The 19,752-nt window shown below is 33.0% G+C and overlaps 1 protein-coding gene across 3 annotated transcripts in view; it reads left to right on the plus strand.

Moving 5' to 3' along the window:
* OTOGL (otogelin like) overlaps nt 1-19,752 on the plus strand; it is a 228,740-nt gene that overhangs the window by 176,022 nt on the left and 32,966 nt on the right. For 2 of the 3 annotated variants that reach the window (XM_074226511.1, XM_074226512.1), the window contains 4 exons: nt 2,848-3,060; nt 3,846-3,950; nt 5,649-5,756; nt 10,888-11,436. In XM_074226511.1, coding sequence (XP_074082612.1) covers nt 2,848-3,060; nt 3,846-3,950; nt 5,649-5,756; nt 10,888-11,027 — 566 coding nt within the window. In that variant the 3' untranslated portion in view covers nt 11,028-11,436. Of the gene's footprint in view, nt 1-2,847; nt 3,061-3,845; nt 3,951-5,648; nt 5,757-10,887; nt 11,437-19,752 lie in introns of those variants that run through there. The other variant, XM_074226513.1, reaches the window with a different exon arrangement.

Consider the following 19,752-nt stretch of genomic DNA (forward strand, 5'->3'; position numbering starts at 1 on the left):
GGCCATGGTCTTATTAAATATATAGGCATTGCAATCTATATTCCCTTTAGGGATAGTGAAATTAGGCAACAATGATCTGCATTTAACTTTGGGTAACACAAAGGCTGATTTACTTTTGGAGTCTTTAGTTCAGTTAGTGGTTCAAAAAGTTCACATTTTTCCCTACAATAAAACTACTATAAAAAATAAATTATCTCCATTGTAGGCACTATTTGTGTTTATATGGTGTTTAATAGTTTACAAAGGCCTTTCCCTACATTATGTTATTATCACAAAACTCATGTGAGGTAGGAGATGTTATATTAGCATACCTATTTTATATATCAGCTGAGACTGAGATTGATTATTTAATCTACTCATAGTCACATGGATAGTATGCAGTTTAGCACACGTAATTCCAAATCCTCTGACTCCAAAGCAAATTTTCTTTCCATTACACCATAATGTCCTAATTGTAATCATTATTTAATTATGTAATAATAAAAGTAGTGAAAACACAGGGTGTCCCAGATACCTTAGTGTAGTTAGAAATACACTGAATTATCTCATTGGAGCATTGTAATAACTCTTGGAGGTATTATTATCCCCAGAGACCTGTAGTTGTAGTCACCCAGCTTTGAAGTCAGGTCTCAGCTCTCATTCTGATGCTAAAATATTGGATTTTTTTTTACAAAAGAGATGCAATGATCTTAAACGAGTAAAGTCATTTTCTTCTCATTTTCTAGTTCTGTTTATTTGTAATCATTTATCATTTACAAAATATCAGTTTCATAGATTTAGATGACATCAGAATGACTTGGTAAGAGGGCTAGCTTTAAACATAAATCTAGTTAGAGGTGCCGGATTGAAATCCTGCTTCTGTATTTCATGTTTGACCTTGGACAAGTCACATAATCTTTGCAGGTTTCTGTTTCCTTATCTGTGAAATAAAAACTTTAGATTAGATGATCTCTAGCTCTAAAACTCTAAATATCTGATCCTGTAAATCATAAGTGGATTGATTTAGATTCAGTGAATCTAATACCCCAACTCCCTCATTTCACAGACATGGGAATCGATGGTCAAGAGATTATTCTCACAGGTTCATAGAGAAAGAAAAGAGCAGAGTTGTGATTTATTATTAATTTCTTGTTAAAATAAAAATTTATGAAATTATAAAATGAATGCATAAAATACTATTCATTATTATTCCTATGCATTCAATCATTTTTCTCTACTTGATTAATTCTCAGAACTATTTATTCAACCCTAACCTCTCCCTTGAACACCAGTCCAAACTCTAAATTGCCTATTAGACATCTCAAAGTGGATCTCCTATATATATATATATATATATATATATATATGTATACATATACTATATATATATATATATATTTAGACTAAGTATTTATAGAATTAAATTCATTTTTCTCTTAAACTCTTCCTTCTTCCTTACCTCCTTTTTATTGATGAGGTCATATTCTTTCTTGGCTCTCTCCCTAACCCTAACCCTAAGTCCTGCTAAGTTCTACCTTTGCATCATCTCTCAAGTAGTCCTCCTTTCTTCTAACATCACCATTCCCCTGATGAAGACTCTTATCATCTCATACCTGAACTATTATTATAACCTTGTCTACTCAAGTCTCCTTCTCTCTAGACTAGGGTATCCTTATTCAGCTTATTTATCTTCCTAAAGAGCAAGTCTCAGCATACCCCCCCCCAATTTAATAAACTCTTATGATTCTCTGTCACCTCCAGGATCATATATAAAACTCTCTGATTGGTTTTTTAAAGACTTCAAAACCTGATCCTTTCCTACATTTCTAGTCTTCTTTCATCCCAATCTCCTCCAACCTTCTTCCTCTCATCACTCCTCTGTCTCTGTCTCTCCTTAAGACAGTGATGCTGGCCCCCTACTACTCTATCTCTGCACTTGGTGCACTTTTTATTGACTGTTTCTTATATCTGGAATCCTCTCCTTCATCATTTTTGACTCCTGGCCTTTCGGCCAGAACTAAAATATCATCTTCTGTTTAAAGACTTTCCCAAGACCATTTAATTCTGGTGCCTTACCTCCGTCATTGTCTTTACTTTATCCTGTCATTATCTGATTTATACATATTTTTGGTATGTTACCTTCCTCATTTTATTGTGAGTTGCTGGAGAGAAGGATATCTTTTGTTTTTACTTTTATATTTGCCTTTTTGCAAATAGCCCATAGAAAGCTTTTTTTTTTGTTTTTTGCTAAATGATCTGGATTAAGTGACTTGTTGAGGGTCACACAGCTATTAAGTGTCAGGTATCCAAGGCTGAATGAACTCTGATCCTTTAGACTTCAGGGCTGGTGCTCTTAACTTAATAAATTTTTAATGACTTGATTTGACTTGAATTATTCATAAACAGGGAAAAATTCCAGAAATATCAAAAAATTAAATTTGTGACTATGTACCAAGGAAAAAGGTTTATCATATAGAAAACCTTGAAACTTTAAGATTAGAAATGGTGAGATAATAGCTGGCTTCTGTATAATTCTTAAAGTCATGAAAAATACTTCATTTGATTCTTTATATAGCTGTAAGATAAACACCCATTTTGCAGGTGAGGAAACATATGTTTAGGGAAGTTGGATGATTTATCCAACACACTATAATTGTCAGAGGCAGAATTCAAACTCAAGTTTTTCTGACAGTTGGGCAGTACTCTTTTCTTCTCTTTTTTTCCCCTTGAATAAAGCCTAGGTAGGGAACTGAGACATTGGACATTGCCTTTTGTCATAAGCTAGAATATAGAACAAAGCTCGATAGGTTTTTATTTCTTTTGTAGTAATCAAATCAGGGCAGTTGTAACACCGTATATTTCTGTTAGCATGTACCGACAGTAAGGGCCAACCCCGCTCTCCTGAAGAGGTTTGGAATGGGTCAGAGGAAGGCTGCTGCCTGTATAAGTGTTTGGAAAATGGAAATGTGATTCCTCTGGAAGTCACTTGTACTGAAGAGTTGTCCCCAACTTGTCAACGAGAAGGAGAAGTTGTCATCACCATCACAGACATGCAGACCTGCTGTCCAAACAAAGTGTGTGGTATGTAGGCAGCAGAAAAAGTTTGTCTTACCCAAAATAGTGATCAGCTCTTCTGGGAGAGTAGGTGTTCACCTGGGTCCTTATTTTTGTCTCTGTTTTATGTAGCCCTAGAATTTAGGGACTCATCTTTGGGCCTGTTTTCAAGGCCAGTTTGATTCTAAGTTTTATTTAAAAAAGAAACAAACAAAACCAAAAAAAAATTCTTAAATTCAAGGCATTTTCTATAAAATCATTAATGGATAATGATTATATATTTTATTGATATTTTATTTTTTTCCAAATATATGTATGAGAGTGTTTTTCACATTCATCCATATATGTCTATGCATATTTCTAAGTGACAAAATTTCCTTCCATCTTCCCTTCTTACTCCCCTCCCTTCAGTGATGAATTCAGGCTAACATTGTATATACATATTTTTGGTAAATATGTTTACAGATTAGTCAATTTTGGCATGAGGAATTAGGAATAAAGGAAAGAAATATATAAGAGATAATAAAGTATTCATCAGATTCTGAAGGGTTTTTTGTATTGTCTTGTTTCGCTTTTCTTCCTCTGCATAGGGATAGTATTGCCCATAGCCAGTCTAATAGGGTTGTCATGACTAGATATTATGAAGTAGCTTCACTTTTTGAGCTATGAAATCTGGGGCTATTTCCTCTTCCTTTTCATTCTACTTTTTTTGAAAGGCATGTTAGAAACAACTTATTGCTCCAGGTTTGAATTGAATGATTTACTCTTGCATTCATGGAAATCTGGACTTCATTTCTTTTTATTTTCTTCAGCCTGTGACATGACTTTGTGTGAAACTGATATTCCAACTTGTGATAGTTCTGAAAAATTATTTGTAGGCTACAGCCCACTTCACTGCTGCCCACAATACCAGTGTGGTAAGTACCTCCTCAATATATGCATGTGATCATGTGTATGTATACACTTAAACATAACACACACATGCATCCACATGAACAGCACACAACACTAATCTATATACAATTGTACTGATACGTACACATAATCTATGTATACAGAAAATATGAAAGCTGATTTCAATGTACATATAAACACACACACATATACACTCATGTACATGGTACATGTCTTACACATAACCATTCATTACACATAACAAACAGACAAATATGCATATACAAGATAATGTATGATACTGTTGCATGGACAATTATAGTCATAGACACCAAACACATATACACATTCATAATGTATAGCAACACATGAACTATATAGGTATATATATATATATATATATATATATATATATATATATATTATATATGAGCAACTATATATTTAAATGCATCATGAATCTTGGATGGACATGAACAAGGGTCATGGGAAGACAGAGAAGATTGTGATCTATATCACTGGAAGGAACACTCAAATCTGACAGACCATAGATCCACGTAAACTTTAAAGATAATGTGGATGTTCATATATATATCTATGTATTCACATGTGTGTGCTGAACATAATAATAATGATGCACATGTATATATAAGAATATCCATACCTACCTATCTATCTATCTATCTATCTATCTATCTATCTATCTATCTATCTATCTATCTGTATGTCTGTCTGTCTGTCTGTCTATCCATCTATCCATCCATATCTCTCTCTCTCTCTCTCTATCCATCTACCTATATATCTCTATAACTATCTCTATCTTTATCTTTATCTATATCTATCTACATGTATATCTAACCATCTATATCTATCTATATCAATATCTATAGGTAAAGGTTTACTATATATATATATATATATATATATGTATATATATATATATATATATATATCCATGTATTGTAAACCTTTACCTATCAAATATATTTGATTTATATACATACACACATGCACACACACACGACATGCTCATATCTATAATTAAGTGTATATATATGTATATATGTATATGTGTGTGTGTTTATACATAGGTTCAGATATATCCTACATAGAGGGTATGATGCATGCATGTTATCTATACAAATTTTCTCCAAAGTCTTAGTATAATTTAAGGTTATTAATATTTAAATATTTAAACTATTTAAGCAATTAAGATATAAATCTATACACCTATTTAAGTAGGTGAAATCTATCATCTAATCAGAATAGTGGATTCTTCTGTCGTTTTTGTAACATGTAGGAAGCTTTCTATAGAGTAGGATCTGCTGATTTTTCCAAGCATAAATTTATTTAAAAAATTACTTTAAACATATAGAATCTTATATAGTTCTATTAATACTAGTATTTGTTAGATGAGTAATCTTCATGATGCTGACATCAAACTAATCTTATCAAATAACTAGTCATAAAATTAGTCTCGGAAAAAAGATAAGGAAACAGATCTCCTTTCCATTAGTACAGGTGAATGTTTGAATTCCAGATATTACATATAATTTGTTTTTTGGGTGCTGCTCAAATTTGTTTAAAAGGAAATAAATGAGTGTTGCTCATTGTGTTATTGCTATTTTTTGAATCCAAAGAAAAATAAATAACACTATCTTGCTTTATTTTAGCATTATTGTACCTTTTTTTAAAACTAAAGTTTATTTCTCTTTTTGTAGTATGTGACATTTTGGCTTGTCCTGATCCTCCACCATCAGAGTGCAGGGAAGATCAATTTGAGGTTCAAGTTCAGCAGGGAGCACCTTGTTGTTTCTCCCCTTTTTGTGGTAAGATAGCTTTAGTACATACTTGCAGGAAGGAAGAATTGGAAAGGGAAATCTGCATTTGATAATGATTTTAGGAAACTTGCTGTCACCAAATGTTTTGATCTTTCAATTCAGGGAAATCTCCATAAATCCTGAGAAACCAGCACATTATTGCACATCTGCCTCTAAACTGTCAAGAAAGTAGATATAGGGATATCTTATGCTAATGGTCAACTTAAAAAAAGTATTTTGATAAATGTCTTTAAAAATATTCAGGATTTCTTTTGTAAGCTGATTTATTTAGTTTTTTGAATTTAAAAATATTACTCTGGGAAAAAACCCTCCATATTCTTCTCCAGACTGTCCAAAGAGTCCATGGCACAGAAGAAAGCTAAGAACCCCAAGCTTAACTAGTAAAAGCTAGAATGAAAATTAGTAAGAATAGTAAATAACTATGTTTATATACTATTACAATGTAATATCTACATTTTTGAGAAAAGTTTTGTATATTACCCAAATGGGCCAAGTTGCTTGTAAGAAAAAGTCAGCTTTATAAGGAATGACTTTTCAGAGCTATCTTTATATTTTAATTGCCAGATAACTATGGTTTAGATTACTAGAAAACTTTAACCTTCTTTAATGAGAAAGGCACAAAATATGACTTTGTCAATAGAGATATAATTTCTCCTTTATTAATGAGACTGAAAAAGTGAAAGCCCTTAACTCCTACTCATTTCTTTCTCAAAGATGAAAAAATACCTTTTTAAACAATATATCTCTATAGAACTAAAAACATAAATCATCATGCTAGACATAGAGAGTATGATACAACAAACATGAAAATTTAAACTTTGATCATTCAAAAGAATTGAGGGAATTACAAAAGATAAAATAGAAAACCTTTATTACAGAAACTAAAAAATCTTTGCTCAAAGAAAATTAATGTATCTAGAATAAAAAGAAAAATGATTGAATAGGAAAAGATCTTTGTAACACATTTCTCTCATAAGGGTTGGTATTGAAAATATAAAAATGAACAGATATATATATATATATATGCATATTTAATATATTAATACAAGTACATATTAAATACATCAATACTAAAAATACATTCTGTATTAGATTAGGCATTAAATGATGTGAATAAATTATTCTCAGAAGAAGCATTATAAATTAACAACATATGAAAAAACACTTCAAATAATCAAAAATAAAAGTTATATAAATCAAAATAACCCCAAGGTTTCTCTTAAAATACTGCAAACTGGCAAAGATGGTAAAAGAGGAGAATAGTCATTTTAGATGGGTTATGGGAAAATACACTAGTACATTGTTGGTGGAGCTATAAATCAGTATAACCATTTTGGGGAATTACACAGATTAGGAGACTAAGTTATCTATATTTTTTTGGCCCAGAGATTCCATTCCTAGGTTTATATCCCAAGGAGGTCAGTGATAAGAAGAAAATCCCTAAACACACTAAAATATTTACACATTTTGTGTGTGTGTGTGATAGCAAAGAATTGAGGGGGGTGGAAAGTAGGTTTCCATTGATTGGAGAAATGGCTGAACAAATTGTGGTATATCAATGTAAGAGGATAGGATCAAGCTATACAAATGATAAATGTGATTAATAATAAGCATGCATATGCACTGATATAAAGTAAGAAAGCCAAGAAAACAATGTACAATAATGATGGTATCTGTCCTTCATTCTCAAAGAAGACCATGACCTCAGGCAGGGGATCACATGACAAGTATTTGAATGGGATTTGATTAAGGGGGCCTGTACAGAATCACCAGCCTCTCTTTCTCCTCCAGAACCATCTGGGTTCAGTGGGTCAGATATGAATCAGGACCACTGGAGATGGCCTTGGATGTGAGGAAGTCAGGGTTGAGTGACTCGACCAAGGTCACATACCTAGTAAATGTCTGAGGTCAGATTTGAATTCAGGTCCTTCTGACTTTAGGGCTGATGATCTACCCAATGTGTCCTCTAGCTGCCCCATATACATGGGACATGACTATTTGCATGACTACAATAGTGTAAGAAAGAACAACTACAAAAAAATGAATGTTGTAAAATTACAAAGAACAAGCATGGTTCAAAAAAAAAAAAGAGAGAAAAGAAGACACTCCCATTCCTCCCCTCTGTAAAAATGGGAGGTCCACAAGTGTTGTATATTATATGTATTTTTGGACTTATTCAATGGGTTGATGAGTTATGCTTATATTGTCTTCTTCTTTTTCTTTCATTTTTAAAAAATACTTTAGGATGGATCTCCAGAAGGGGGGAAGAGAGAAAAATGGATATTGAGGAAAAGTATAGGAAGGACATCAAAACTTGTTAAAAAAAAGTATAATGTATACAGTGTGGTATGCTAATAATTATTAATACAAAATAGATTAAAATGTTAAATATTATTTCTTTCATGGATGTCTTCATTGAAAATAACTTAAAATAAATCTGTAGTCAAAGTTCATTGGCTTTTGTAATTTTAGGGGAACATTGGAGGAGATTTTAGACCAGTGCCTCTTCTTTGATTTAATCTTATTGTAGAGAATTCTTTTTTTTTTTAAATTAAAGGTAATAGTCTTTGGTCTTTGTTCAAACTCCACAATTCTTTCTCTAGGTACAGATGGCATTCTCCATCACATATACCTCAAAATTGTTTCTGATTGTTGCACTGTTGGAATGAGCAAGTCCATTAAGGTTGATCATCATGCCCATGTTGCTGTTAGAGTGTACAATATTCTGATTCTGCTCATCTCACTCAACATCAGTTCATGCAAATCCTTCCAGCCTTCCCTGAATTCCCATCCTTCTTAGTTTCTAATAGAACAATAGTGTTTCATGACATACATATACCACAGTTTGCTAAGCCATACCCCAATTGAAGGGCATTTACTTATTTTCCAATTCTTTGACACCACAAACAGGGCTGCTATGAATATTTTTGTACAAGTGATATTTTTGCCCTTTTCATATATTAAATATTATTAATAAATAATATATTTATTGAATTCAAATAAAAACTTCTTAGGACAAATCTTCCATGTTTATTATTCAATAGATTCTGAATAATTGCCTTTTTATAATTGAATATCAGTGTCATCTGAGTTCACGTACTGTAGATTCACTGAAAGCATCTTTGGCACAATTTCTGTAGGAGACAGGATAATATAAATATAATCCTGATAACACATGGATTTAATTATTTTACTTTGTTTCTATATTTTGAAACCTTTTCATACCATACAGATTGAAAATGATGTTTGTTTGGCTTATCTCTTACAAACATCTTTTAAGTTTTCAAAGAACAGTTGTCTGTCTTAGTGATTGCGGACAGCACTTTCTTCATTGATAATGTTCTGATTTGGCAGCTATATTGGTTCATGCCTGTAAAGTCTAGCAGTGAGCAGGCTTGGGGATATTTTGAACTTGGATCTTCTAGGAGTCTTCACTAAGCTCAATATTAATAGGGTTGGTTGACTAGGGAGCAGCAGGTTGCCTAAGGGAGAGCAAACCAGGCCAAGTTGGAAAAAAAGGTGCAGCTCAGAACTCCTCCACTGAGTTGATAAGCCCCACCAGCTCTGGTGAGATACAGACTCAATCCTAAAAAAAAAAAAACCCCAAAAACCTCAACAAAAAACTGGTTCCAGTACAGTTTATTAATAGAATTCTAAAGAATACTTAGGGGATTATTGGCATAGGGATTTATTGTCTGCTAATTTATAAAGACCAGCTAGCTATATCAATAAAGCTAATAATACTAATATCCATCAAACACCAAATACTTTACCTGGTAAAAACTTTAATAATATTTTCCTGAAGCAAACTACATCTTCTTTTGAGCATATTTTTCAAGGAAGCTGTAAAATAATAATCAAAAATTAAAGCATGATTTATTTTTTTGAAAGGTACATGTTAAATTTAGTATATACTTAAAAATAAAAGTGTGATGTACATAATTTCAAATTCTTTTTTACCTGTTCTACTGTATATGTGGATGCACACATTTTATTTGCTGTTACATTCAAAATGTTGAAAAAAGGGAAAAAAATCCTAAAATATAAGCAAACTATAGCTAATTCTTGGCTTTGCAGAATGAAACATTCTATCAAAAAAATCTTCCTGAGATATTTTTCAGAATAAGTTTAACAGTGGGGTGGCACAGTGGATAGAGCACCGGCCCTGGAGTCAGGGGTACCTGAGTTCAAATCTGACCTCAGACACTTAACAATTACCTAGCTGTGTGGCCTTGGGCAAGCCACTTAACCCCAATGCCTTGCAAAAAAAAATTAATGTAAAGAAAAAGTTTAACACAATTCTAGAATTTAGGTACTGTTCTGACTGGCAATAATTAAATGGATTAAATTTTTAAATGTTCTTTTTAGACACCAGATTATGTAATTCATTCTTTTTTTTAAAGAAAGATTTTATTTACTTTGAATTTTACAATTTTCCCCCATTCTGGCTTCCCTCCCCCCACCCCCCACAGAAGACATTCTATTAGTGTTTACATTGGTTCCATGTTATACATTGATCTTAGTTGAATGTGATGACAGAGAAAGGGAAAAGGGAAAGGACTAAAAAAGGGAAGGGGGATCGATGTAAGAAGGCAAACACACTGAAGGTGGTGGAATTCAGAAACAAAACACTGGGGAATATGGATAAAGGGGAAAAGGAGGAAAATACAAACAGAAGGAAGATAGCATGGAGGGCAATAAAGTGTTAGTAATTATAACTTTTAATGTGAATGGGATGAACTCTCCCTTAAAAAGTAAGCAGATAGCAGAGTGCATTAAAAACCAGAATCCTACAATATTCTGCTTACAAGAAACTCTTTTGAAGCAGAGAGATACATATAGAGTAAAGGTAAAAGGTTGGAGCAAAATATATTTTTGCTTCAGCTGAAATGAAAAAAGCAGGGGTAGCAATCCTTATCTCAGACAAAGCAGCTGCAAAAATAGATAGTGTTAAAAATGATTTATTAAGCAACTGTTATATGCCAGGGCCTTTGCTAGGTGCTAGTGATGGAAGTGTAAAGAATGAAACAATCCTTATATGCAAGGAGTTTACATTTTAATAACAGAGTATTTTTAGTATAAATTTTTATCTTTGATGGTTTTTGATATTTATCCTCAGTTTGTGAACCTTGTACTGAGTCTATTCCTCCGTGCATGGAAGGGGAATTTCTCACTGTGGATCTCAATACCACACATCATTGTTGCCCTCAGTATTACTGTGGTAAGTTCATTTTAACTAAAATATTGCTATGTATTTAGATTTTACTGTTGGTTGAGATGTCTTGAACATTGAAAGAGAATAAAGTTAGATTCTTAATGTGATACTAATGCTTATAATTTGATTTCTTAAAGTACAGGTTCATCAGTTTTTTGCATGTCTAAACTTGGACTGTGGCTCTGCTACCCAGGAAATCTTCAATTTCCTGATGAACTGGCTCTACTCTTTGGAATGAGGATTTTATATCTAAGTTTGCAAAAGTTCTCAAACTTTTCTGTTTCCATCTCCCTCACCTGCTGTTACTATTTCCCAATATGAGTTTCATCTAGTATAGACATTAGAGCTGCCATGTTATCTATGAATGATTTTATTTGGTCCCACCAAGAAGGAATATGATATTTGATAAATAGTGTCAATAGTTTAGTTGTGGTCTAACTGAATGAGGAACCGTTTCATTAAGGGTACATCATGGAGAATTGACTGCAGAAGTCACAATAGATTCATGGATAGAATTCATTTTGATGCATGTTTTTATTTTTGTTTTTCTTTGTTTTTTGCTTTTAGTTTGTGAGCAGAATCTTTGCAACACATCCTCAACTTAACTGCCCAGAGGATAAGAAACTTGTGAAAGAAAACGTAACAGGGCAACGATTTAAGTGACTTGCCTAAGGTCACAGCTAGGTAATTATTAAGTGACTGATGTCGGATTTGAGCTCACATGCTCCTGACTCCAGGGCCAGTGCCCTATTCACTGCACCACCTAGCTGCCCTTGACATTTATCTACTTTTTAAAAAATTTTTAAAGTTTTTGGGCAATGGAGTTAACTGACTTCCTCAATGTCACACAACTAGGTAATTATTAAGTAATTATTCTTATGAGACTGGATTGGAACTCAGGTCCTCCTGATTCCAGGGCCAGAACTGCCTCAATATTTGTCTTTTTAAAATTTTTTGAGTTTCTCATTTTTTTTCCTCCTTCCCTTCCCTTCCCTTCCCCTCCCCATGACAGTGAGTAATCTGATATAGATTAAATATGTAAAATCATGTTCAGCATATTTCCACATTAGTCACATTGTGAAAAAAGAATCAGATGTTCTTAACTTTCTATATATGCCCCAAATACTATATTCCATTTTAGAATAATAGCAGGGTTAAGAGTAATTACAAATGAATTTGACATCTTGAAATCAAATGAAAGAATACAGAAAGTAAAAGCAAAAAGACCATCAAATCTAGCTTAGGAATTTTGTTGTAACATCAAATAATTTATCAAGTTCCCATCTTTCAAAGTCACTAGGACCTTGAAAGAGTAAATGATAGAAAACAAAAGAAAAGTTGAAGAGGGGATAAAAAAGAGAAGAGCTAAATTGTTCATTTTTTTTCTAGATTAAATGAGGGATTGTGTAGATGCTAAAAGAGATAAAAACATCATTATGCTCAGAACTGACAAAGTTACATAATTTATTCACATAGCTCAATATTAACAGTCATTTTTGAAGAATACTTCATAATACAACTTAATTAGTGATACAATGTATAATTAAAGAATAGACAGCATATCCCAATCTAAGTTAGTATCTGGAGAAGAACTAGAAAAGGACAGCATCATGCATGAAAACTTATATGTAGACCCACTTTCTCTTAACCATCTTAACTATCTCTTTCCTAGCATGATGATGATAAATTTATGTGAATGATCTAGGCAATAGGTATGTCCCCCAGTATATTCATTTTATTACCACAAACCAAAGATAACTTAATATTATCTACTATCAGATCACCTGTTTGATTCTGTGATGCTCTTATTGACAGGGTTCTTAACGGTTTTTTTTTTTTTGGTATGGACCATTATGGCAGTCTGGTAAACATCTATGGACTATTTTTCAGAATAATGTTTTTAAATGTTTACAATGAAGAAGAAACCAGTTATAGTGAAAATAGTTATTAAAGGATTAATAAAAATAAATTCCTGGACCCTAAGTTTAGAACCCCAGCATTAAGATTACTGATAATAGGGGCAGCTAGCACTGGCCCTGGAGTCAGGAGTACCTGGGTTCAAATCTGGTCTCAGATACTTAATAATTACCTAGCTGTGTGGCCTTGGGCAAGCCACTTAACCCCATTTGCCTTGCAAAAAAAAAGATTACTGATAATAAATTTTTACTTGCAATTCATGAACACAACCCAAAGAACCTCAAGGCAATCATAATCTTCAGTGGATTAAACCAAAATATCTCTCTTCTCTCCTTACTCTCAATCCTCCTACACTGCCCTCCACCATCTCTAGGTTTTGCCAGAGGAATTTTGTGAGAAGATGTGGATCAACCATACCCATTTTTGGAAGTACGAATGTGATGTATTGTCTGCATATGTAGCCTTGTGCAACAAATATGACATCTGCATTCAGTGGAGAACAGCAGATTATTGTTGTAAGTAATCAGGACAGATGGTAATTCTCGAAACACACAGTAGGCCCATAGAAATGATTTTCTTAATTGAGTGATGCTTTATATTTCTAGAATAAGATTTTATTTTTAGCACCATTTTTTAAAAACAGCTTAAAAAATTCTGGCTTTGTAGCTCATTGCTAATCAGCAAAACTAAAACATATGAAGCAGTGGACTTATTTAATCTAAGGCTTATGAAGTCATAATTAAGTTTTTTTTTTAATGTAAAGGTTAACCTTAATTGTGCATGCAATGATCTTTCCTGGCAAATGAAAAATGTGTGCAATCCTAAAACATATTTCAAATGTGTCTATCCTGTCCATATTTAGCAGTGACTCTGCAACCTTGATTTCCTGCTAGAAACAAATTACAATTAAACTATAGTTAAGATGCCTCTTATTCAAATTTGTTGAACTAAACTAGATCAAACTAAGACATGAATAATTCATAGCGACTTCTTTTTCAACTGTCTTAGAAGTTAACTTAGTGCTAGAAATGGATGCTTAATGTATTATTTGGTGGTTGATTTCTTTGTGAGGCTTCTTTTTAATACCAGGCTATGTATGTGAATATATATATTCATTTATTTATTCATTCATATATATATATATGTACACACGTGTGTATATGTCTTTCAACTGTAGAACTTCAGGGATTTGTCATTTCCTTAAAGTGAATATTCTTTCCACTGATACAGAATGTAACTCCTCCATGACTTAGATGATATTCAGAAATTACTGTGGCTAAGAATATATATCATTTTCATCTTGATCTCTAAATTTGGCTAAACCTTTTTCAGTTGATTAGGAAAATTTGTACTCTACAGACATGTTCTTCAACAGCCCAAGTAGGACCCACTCTATGGCATAATAAAATATTGAAAACTGCTTATTAAGTATAGGGAATACCAGTTAATAGCATTTGTGATAATAATAACAGTAATTATAGCAGGTATTCATATAGTGATTTGCCATTTGCTAAGCACTTTATAGGTATTATCATATTTGAATCCCACAACAACCTTGTGAAGAGATTTTTATCATTATTCCCATTGAATAAATAAAGAAACTGAGGCTCAGAAATTCAATGACTCACTCTAGGTCATACAGTCATTATGTGACATACAAGAGACTTGGACTCTAATCTTGTTGGATATAAGGCTAGGTATCTACTACTATAAAAATGAGGTTAAACTCAAATGGATTAGTGGTAACTAACCCATGTGGGACTGAATATTAACTTGATTTTAAAATGTAATGTTGGGGCGGCTAGGTGGTGTAGTGCATAAAGCACTGGCCTTGGAGTCAGGAGTACCTGGGTTCAAATCCGGTCTCAGACACTTAATAATTACCTAGCTGTGTGGCCTTGGGCAAGCCACTTAACCCCATTTACCTTGCAAAAAAAAGCCTAAAAAATGTAATGCTATCACTTATTATATTTTTACTTATTTCATTAAGTAATTATTTCCCAATTATTTATTTTATTAAATAAATATTTCCCAATTACATATTAATCTCGTTCAGACTTCATGTGGGAGTGTTATGGGCTGCATAATTTATTAATTAAGATTTATCTTTGACTTCACCATTGTTATTCATCACTGAAAGAAAATTGCCAGATTTTACTCAAGATTTTAGCATCATTTCATATGGGAAAATTGGTTAAGTGAATGATTAATAAATGATTATTTTTTTGAATTGAATTGCATTGCCATCAGACTCTGTTATCTCACTTACAGCTTTGAGTTGTCCTGAAGGGATGGAATATCAGCCTTGTGCTCAGTCATGTACAGCCAAAACATGTCAGAACAAATGGTTCTTTGAAGAAGAGTCCTCTTGCCAACATTTAAGGGAAGACTGTGTATGCACAAGTGGAACCATTCTTCACAGACCAGACTCCATTCTGTGTATTCAAGAGGAAAGATGTGGTGAGTAGCAGTGCAGAGATTTTTGTAAGGTTTTTATTTGTAAAACTAATTAAATTAACTTTTCCTTCCCTAGAAAACTTAGGAATAGACTTGGAGTCAATGGAGATAAAAGTAGGGAAAAAGGAATGAAGATAAGGGCAAGAAAAATAATCATTTTCTTGTGATAACTTATAATAAGGTAGAAACTTAATTAGCTTCAAAGGTGAGACATTGTTCTTTTCAGCCTCACATCTAAATACAAGATATTTTATCTGCTTCTGGAATTGCTTCATTATGTGAGCAGATGAAAATCGTTCAAAATGAAGGACCTTGCTGCTCACTTTGTATGTGCTAAACCATTAGTTTTCTCAATTCCCATGTTTTCTAGCTGTTGTAGAATCAGGTTTCAGATTACATAGAAAATTTGGAATTTTCATAAATTTAGAATCAGAAGGAATCTTGTGGATCATTGAGGCAAACCCATTCATTTTAAAAGATTTTGATAACCAAACAGTTTCAATGTCTACCCAAGGTAATACAGTGTTGTTGATGGGATCTGAACTTAACGTTGTTTTCTTGTCACTTAGTTCAATACTCATGTTACCTCTTCTAGGGTTAGATGGTCAAATGATATAAATGCTACATACAGAAGAATTGGCATGTATCTATTGCATGATAAGCTAGGGAGAAGGAATATTGGAAATGAAATGCATGTTAGAAACAGGTCTTACATTTTGAAAATTATGTGCCCAAGAGAATCTAAAACTCAGGGCCATGGTCTTATTAAATATATAGGCATTGCAATCTATATTCCCTTTAGGGATAGTGAAATTAGGCAACAATGATCTGCATTTAACTTTGGGTAACACAAAGGCTGATTTACTTTTGGAGTCTTTAGTTCAGTTAGTGGTTCAAAAAGTTCACATTTTTCCCTACAATAAAACTACTATAAAAAATAAATTATCTCCATTGTAGGCACTATTTGTGTTTATATGGTGTTTAATAGTTTACAAAGGCCTTTCCCTACATTATGTTATTATCACAAAACTCATGTGAGGTAGGAGATGTTATATTAGCATACCTATTTTATATATCAGCTGAGACTGAGATTGATTATTTAATCTACTCATAGTCACATGGATAGTATGCAGTTTAGCACACGTAATTCCAAATCCTCTGACTCCAAAGCAAATTTTCTTTCCATTACACCATAATGTCCTAATTGTAATCATTATTTAATTATGTAATAATAAAAGTAGTGAAAACACAGGGTGTCCCAGATACCTTAGTGTAGTTAGAAATACACTGAATTATCTCATTGGAGCATTGTAATAACTCTTGGAGGTATTATTATCCCCAGAGACCTGTAGTTGTAGTCACCCAGCTTTGAAGTCAGGTCTCAGCTCTCATTCTGATGCTAAAATATTGGATTTTTTTTTACAAAAGAGATGCAATGATCTTAAACGAGTAAAGTCATTTTCTTCTCATTTTCTAGTTCTGTTTATTTGTAATCATTTATCATTTACAAAATATCAGTTTCATAGATTTAGATGACATCAGAATGACTTGGTAAGAGGGCTAGCTTTAAACATAAATCTAGTTAGAGGTGCCGGATTGAAATCCTGCTTCTGTATTTCATGTTTGACCTTGGACAAGTCACATAATCTTTGCAGGTTTCTGTTTCCTTATCTGTGAAATAAAAACTTTAGATTAGATGATCTCTAGCTCTAAAACTCTAAATATCTGATCCTGTAAATCATAAGTGGATTGATTTAGATTCAGTGAATCTAATACCCCAACTCCCTCATTTCACAGACATGGGAATCGATGGTCAAGAGATTATTCTCACAGGTTCATAGAGAAAGAAAAGAGCAGAGTTGTGATTTATTATTAATTTCTTGTTAAAATAAAAATTTATGAAATTATAAAATGAATGCATAAAATACTATTCATTATTATTCCTATGCATTCAATCATTTTTCTCTACTTGATTAATTCTCAGAACTATTTATTCAACCCTAACCTCTCCCTTGAACACCAGTCCAAACTCTAAATTGCCTATTAGACATCTCAAAGTGGATCTCCTATATATATATATATATATATATATATATATGTATACATATACTATATATATATATTTAGACTAAGTATTTATAGAATTAAATTCATTTTTCTCTTAAACTCTTCCTTCTTCCTTACCTCCTTTTTATTGATGAGGTCATATTCTTTCTTGGCTCTCTCCCTAACCCTAACCCTAAGTCCTGCTAAGTTCTACCTTTGCATCATCTCTCAAGTAGTCCTCCTTTCTTCTAACATCACCATTCCCCTGATGAAGACTCTTATCATCTCATACCTGAACTATTATTATAACCTTGTCTACTCAAGTCTCCTTCTCTCTAGACTAGGGTATCCTTATTCAGCTTATTTATCTTCCTAAAGAGCAAGTCTCAGCATACCCCCCCCCCAATTTAATAAACTCTTATGATTCTCTGTCACCTCCAGGATCATATATAAAACTCTCTGATTGGTTTTTTTAAAGACTTCAAAACCTGATCCTTTCCTACATTTCTAGTCTTCTTTCATCCCAATCTCCTCCAACCTTCTTCCTCTCATCACTCCTCTGTCTCTGTCTCTCCTTAAGACAGTGATGCTGGCCCCCTACTACTCTATCTCTGCACTTGGTGCACTTTTTATTGACTGTTTCTTATATCTGGAATCCTCTCCTTCATCATTTTTGACTCCTGGCCTTTTGGTCAGAACTAAAATATCATCTTCTGTTTAAAGACTTTCCCAAGACCATTTAATTCTGGTGCCTTACCTCCGTCATTGTCTTTACTTTATCCTGTCTTTATCTGATTTATACATATTTTTGGTATGTTACCTTCCTCATTTTATTGTGAGTTGCTGGAGAGAAGGATATCTTTTGTTTTTACTTTTATATTTGCCTTTTTGCAAATAGCCCATAGAAAGCTTTTTTTATTGTTTTTTGCTAAATGATCTGGATTAAGTGACTTGTTGAGGGTCACACAGCTATTAAGTGTCAGGTATCCAAGGCTGAATGAACTCTGATCCTTTAGACTCCAGGGCTGGTGCTCTTAACTTAATAAATTTTTAATGACTTGATTTGACTTGAATTATTCATAAACAGGGAAAAATTCCAGAAATATCAAAAAATTAAATTTGTGACTATGTACCAAGGAAAAAGGTTTATCATATAGAAAACCTTGAAACTTTAAGATTAGAAATGGTGAGATAATAGCTGGCTTCTGTATAATTCTTAAAGTCATGAAAAATACTTCATTTGATTCTTTATATAGCTGTAAGATAAACACCCATTTTGCAGGTGAGGAAACATATGTTTAGGGAAGTTGGATGATTTATCCAACACACTATAATTGTCAGAGGCAGAATTCAAACTCAAGTTTTTCTGACAGTTGGGCAGTACTCTTTTCTTCTCTTTTTTTCCCCTTGAATAAAGCCTAGGTAGGGAACTGAGACATTGGACATTGCCTTTTGTCATAAGCTAGAATATAGAACAAAGCTCGATAGGTTTTTATTTCTTTTGTAGTAATCAAATCAGGGCAGTTGTAACACCGTATATTTCTGTTAGCATGTACCGACAGTAAGGGCCAACCCCGCTCTCCTGAAGAGGTTTGGAATGGGTCAGAGGAAGGCTGCTGCCTGTATAAGTGTTTGGAAAATGGAAATGTGATTCCTCTGGAAGTCACTTGTACTGAAGAGTTGTCCCCAACTTGTCAACGAGAAGGAGAAGTTGTCATCACCATCACAGACATGCAGACCTGCTGTCCAAACAAAGTGTGTGGTATGTAGGCAGCAGAAAAAGTTTGTCTTACCCAAAATAGTGATCAACTCTTCTGGGAGAGTAGGTGTTCACCTGGGTCCTTATTTTTGTCTCTGTTTTATGTAGCCCTAGAATTTAGGGACTCATCTTTGGGCCTGTTTTCAAGGCCAGTTTGATTCTAAGTTTTATTTAAAAAAGAAACAAACAAAACCAAAAAAAATTCTTAAATTCAAGGCATTTTCTATAAAATCATTAATGGATAATGATTATATATTTTATTGATATTTTATTTTTTTCCAAATATATGTATGAGAGTGTTTTTCACATTCATCCATATATGTCTATGCATATTTCTAAGTGACAAAATTTCCTTCCATCTTCCCTTCTTACTCCCCTCCCTTCAGTGATGAATTCAGGCTAACATTGTATATACATATTTTTGGTAAATATGTTTACAGATTAGTCAATTTTGGCATGAGGAATTAGGAATAAAGGAAAGAAATATATAAGAGATAATAAAGTATTCATCAGATTCTGAAGGGTTTTTTTATTGTCTTGTTTCGCTTTTCTTCCTCTGCATAGGGATAGTATTGCCCATAGCCGGTCTA

Source organism: Macrotis lagotis, chromosome 2 (assembly GCF_037893015.1).
Source record: "Macrotis lagotis isolate mMagLag1 chromosome 2, bilby.v1.9.chrom.fasta, whole genome shotgun sequence".
Taxonomy (NCBI): Eukaryota; Metazoa; Chordata; class Mammalia; order Peramelemorphia; family Peramelidae; genus Macrotis; species Macrotis lagotis.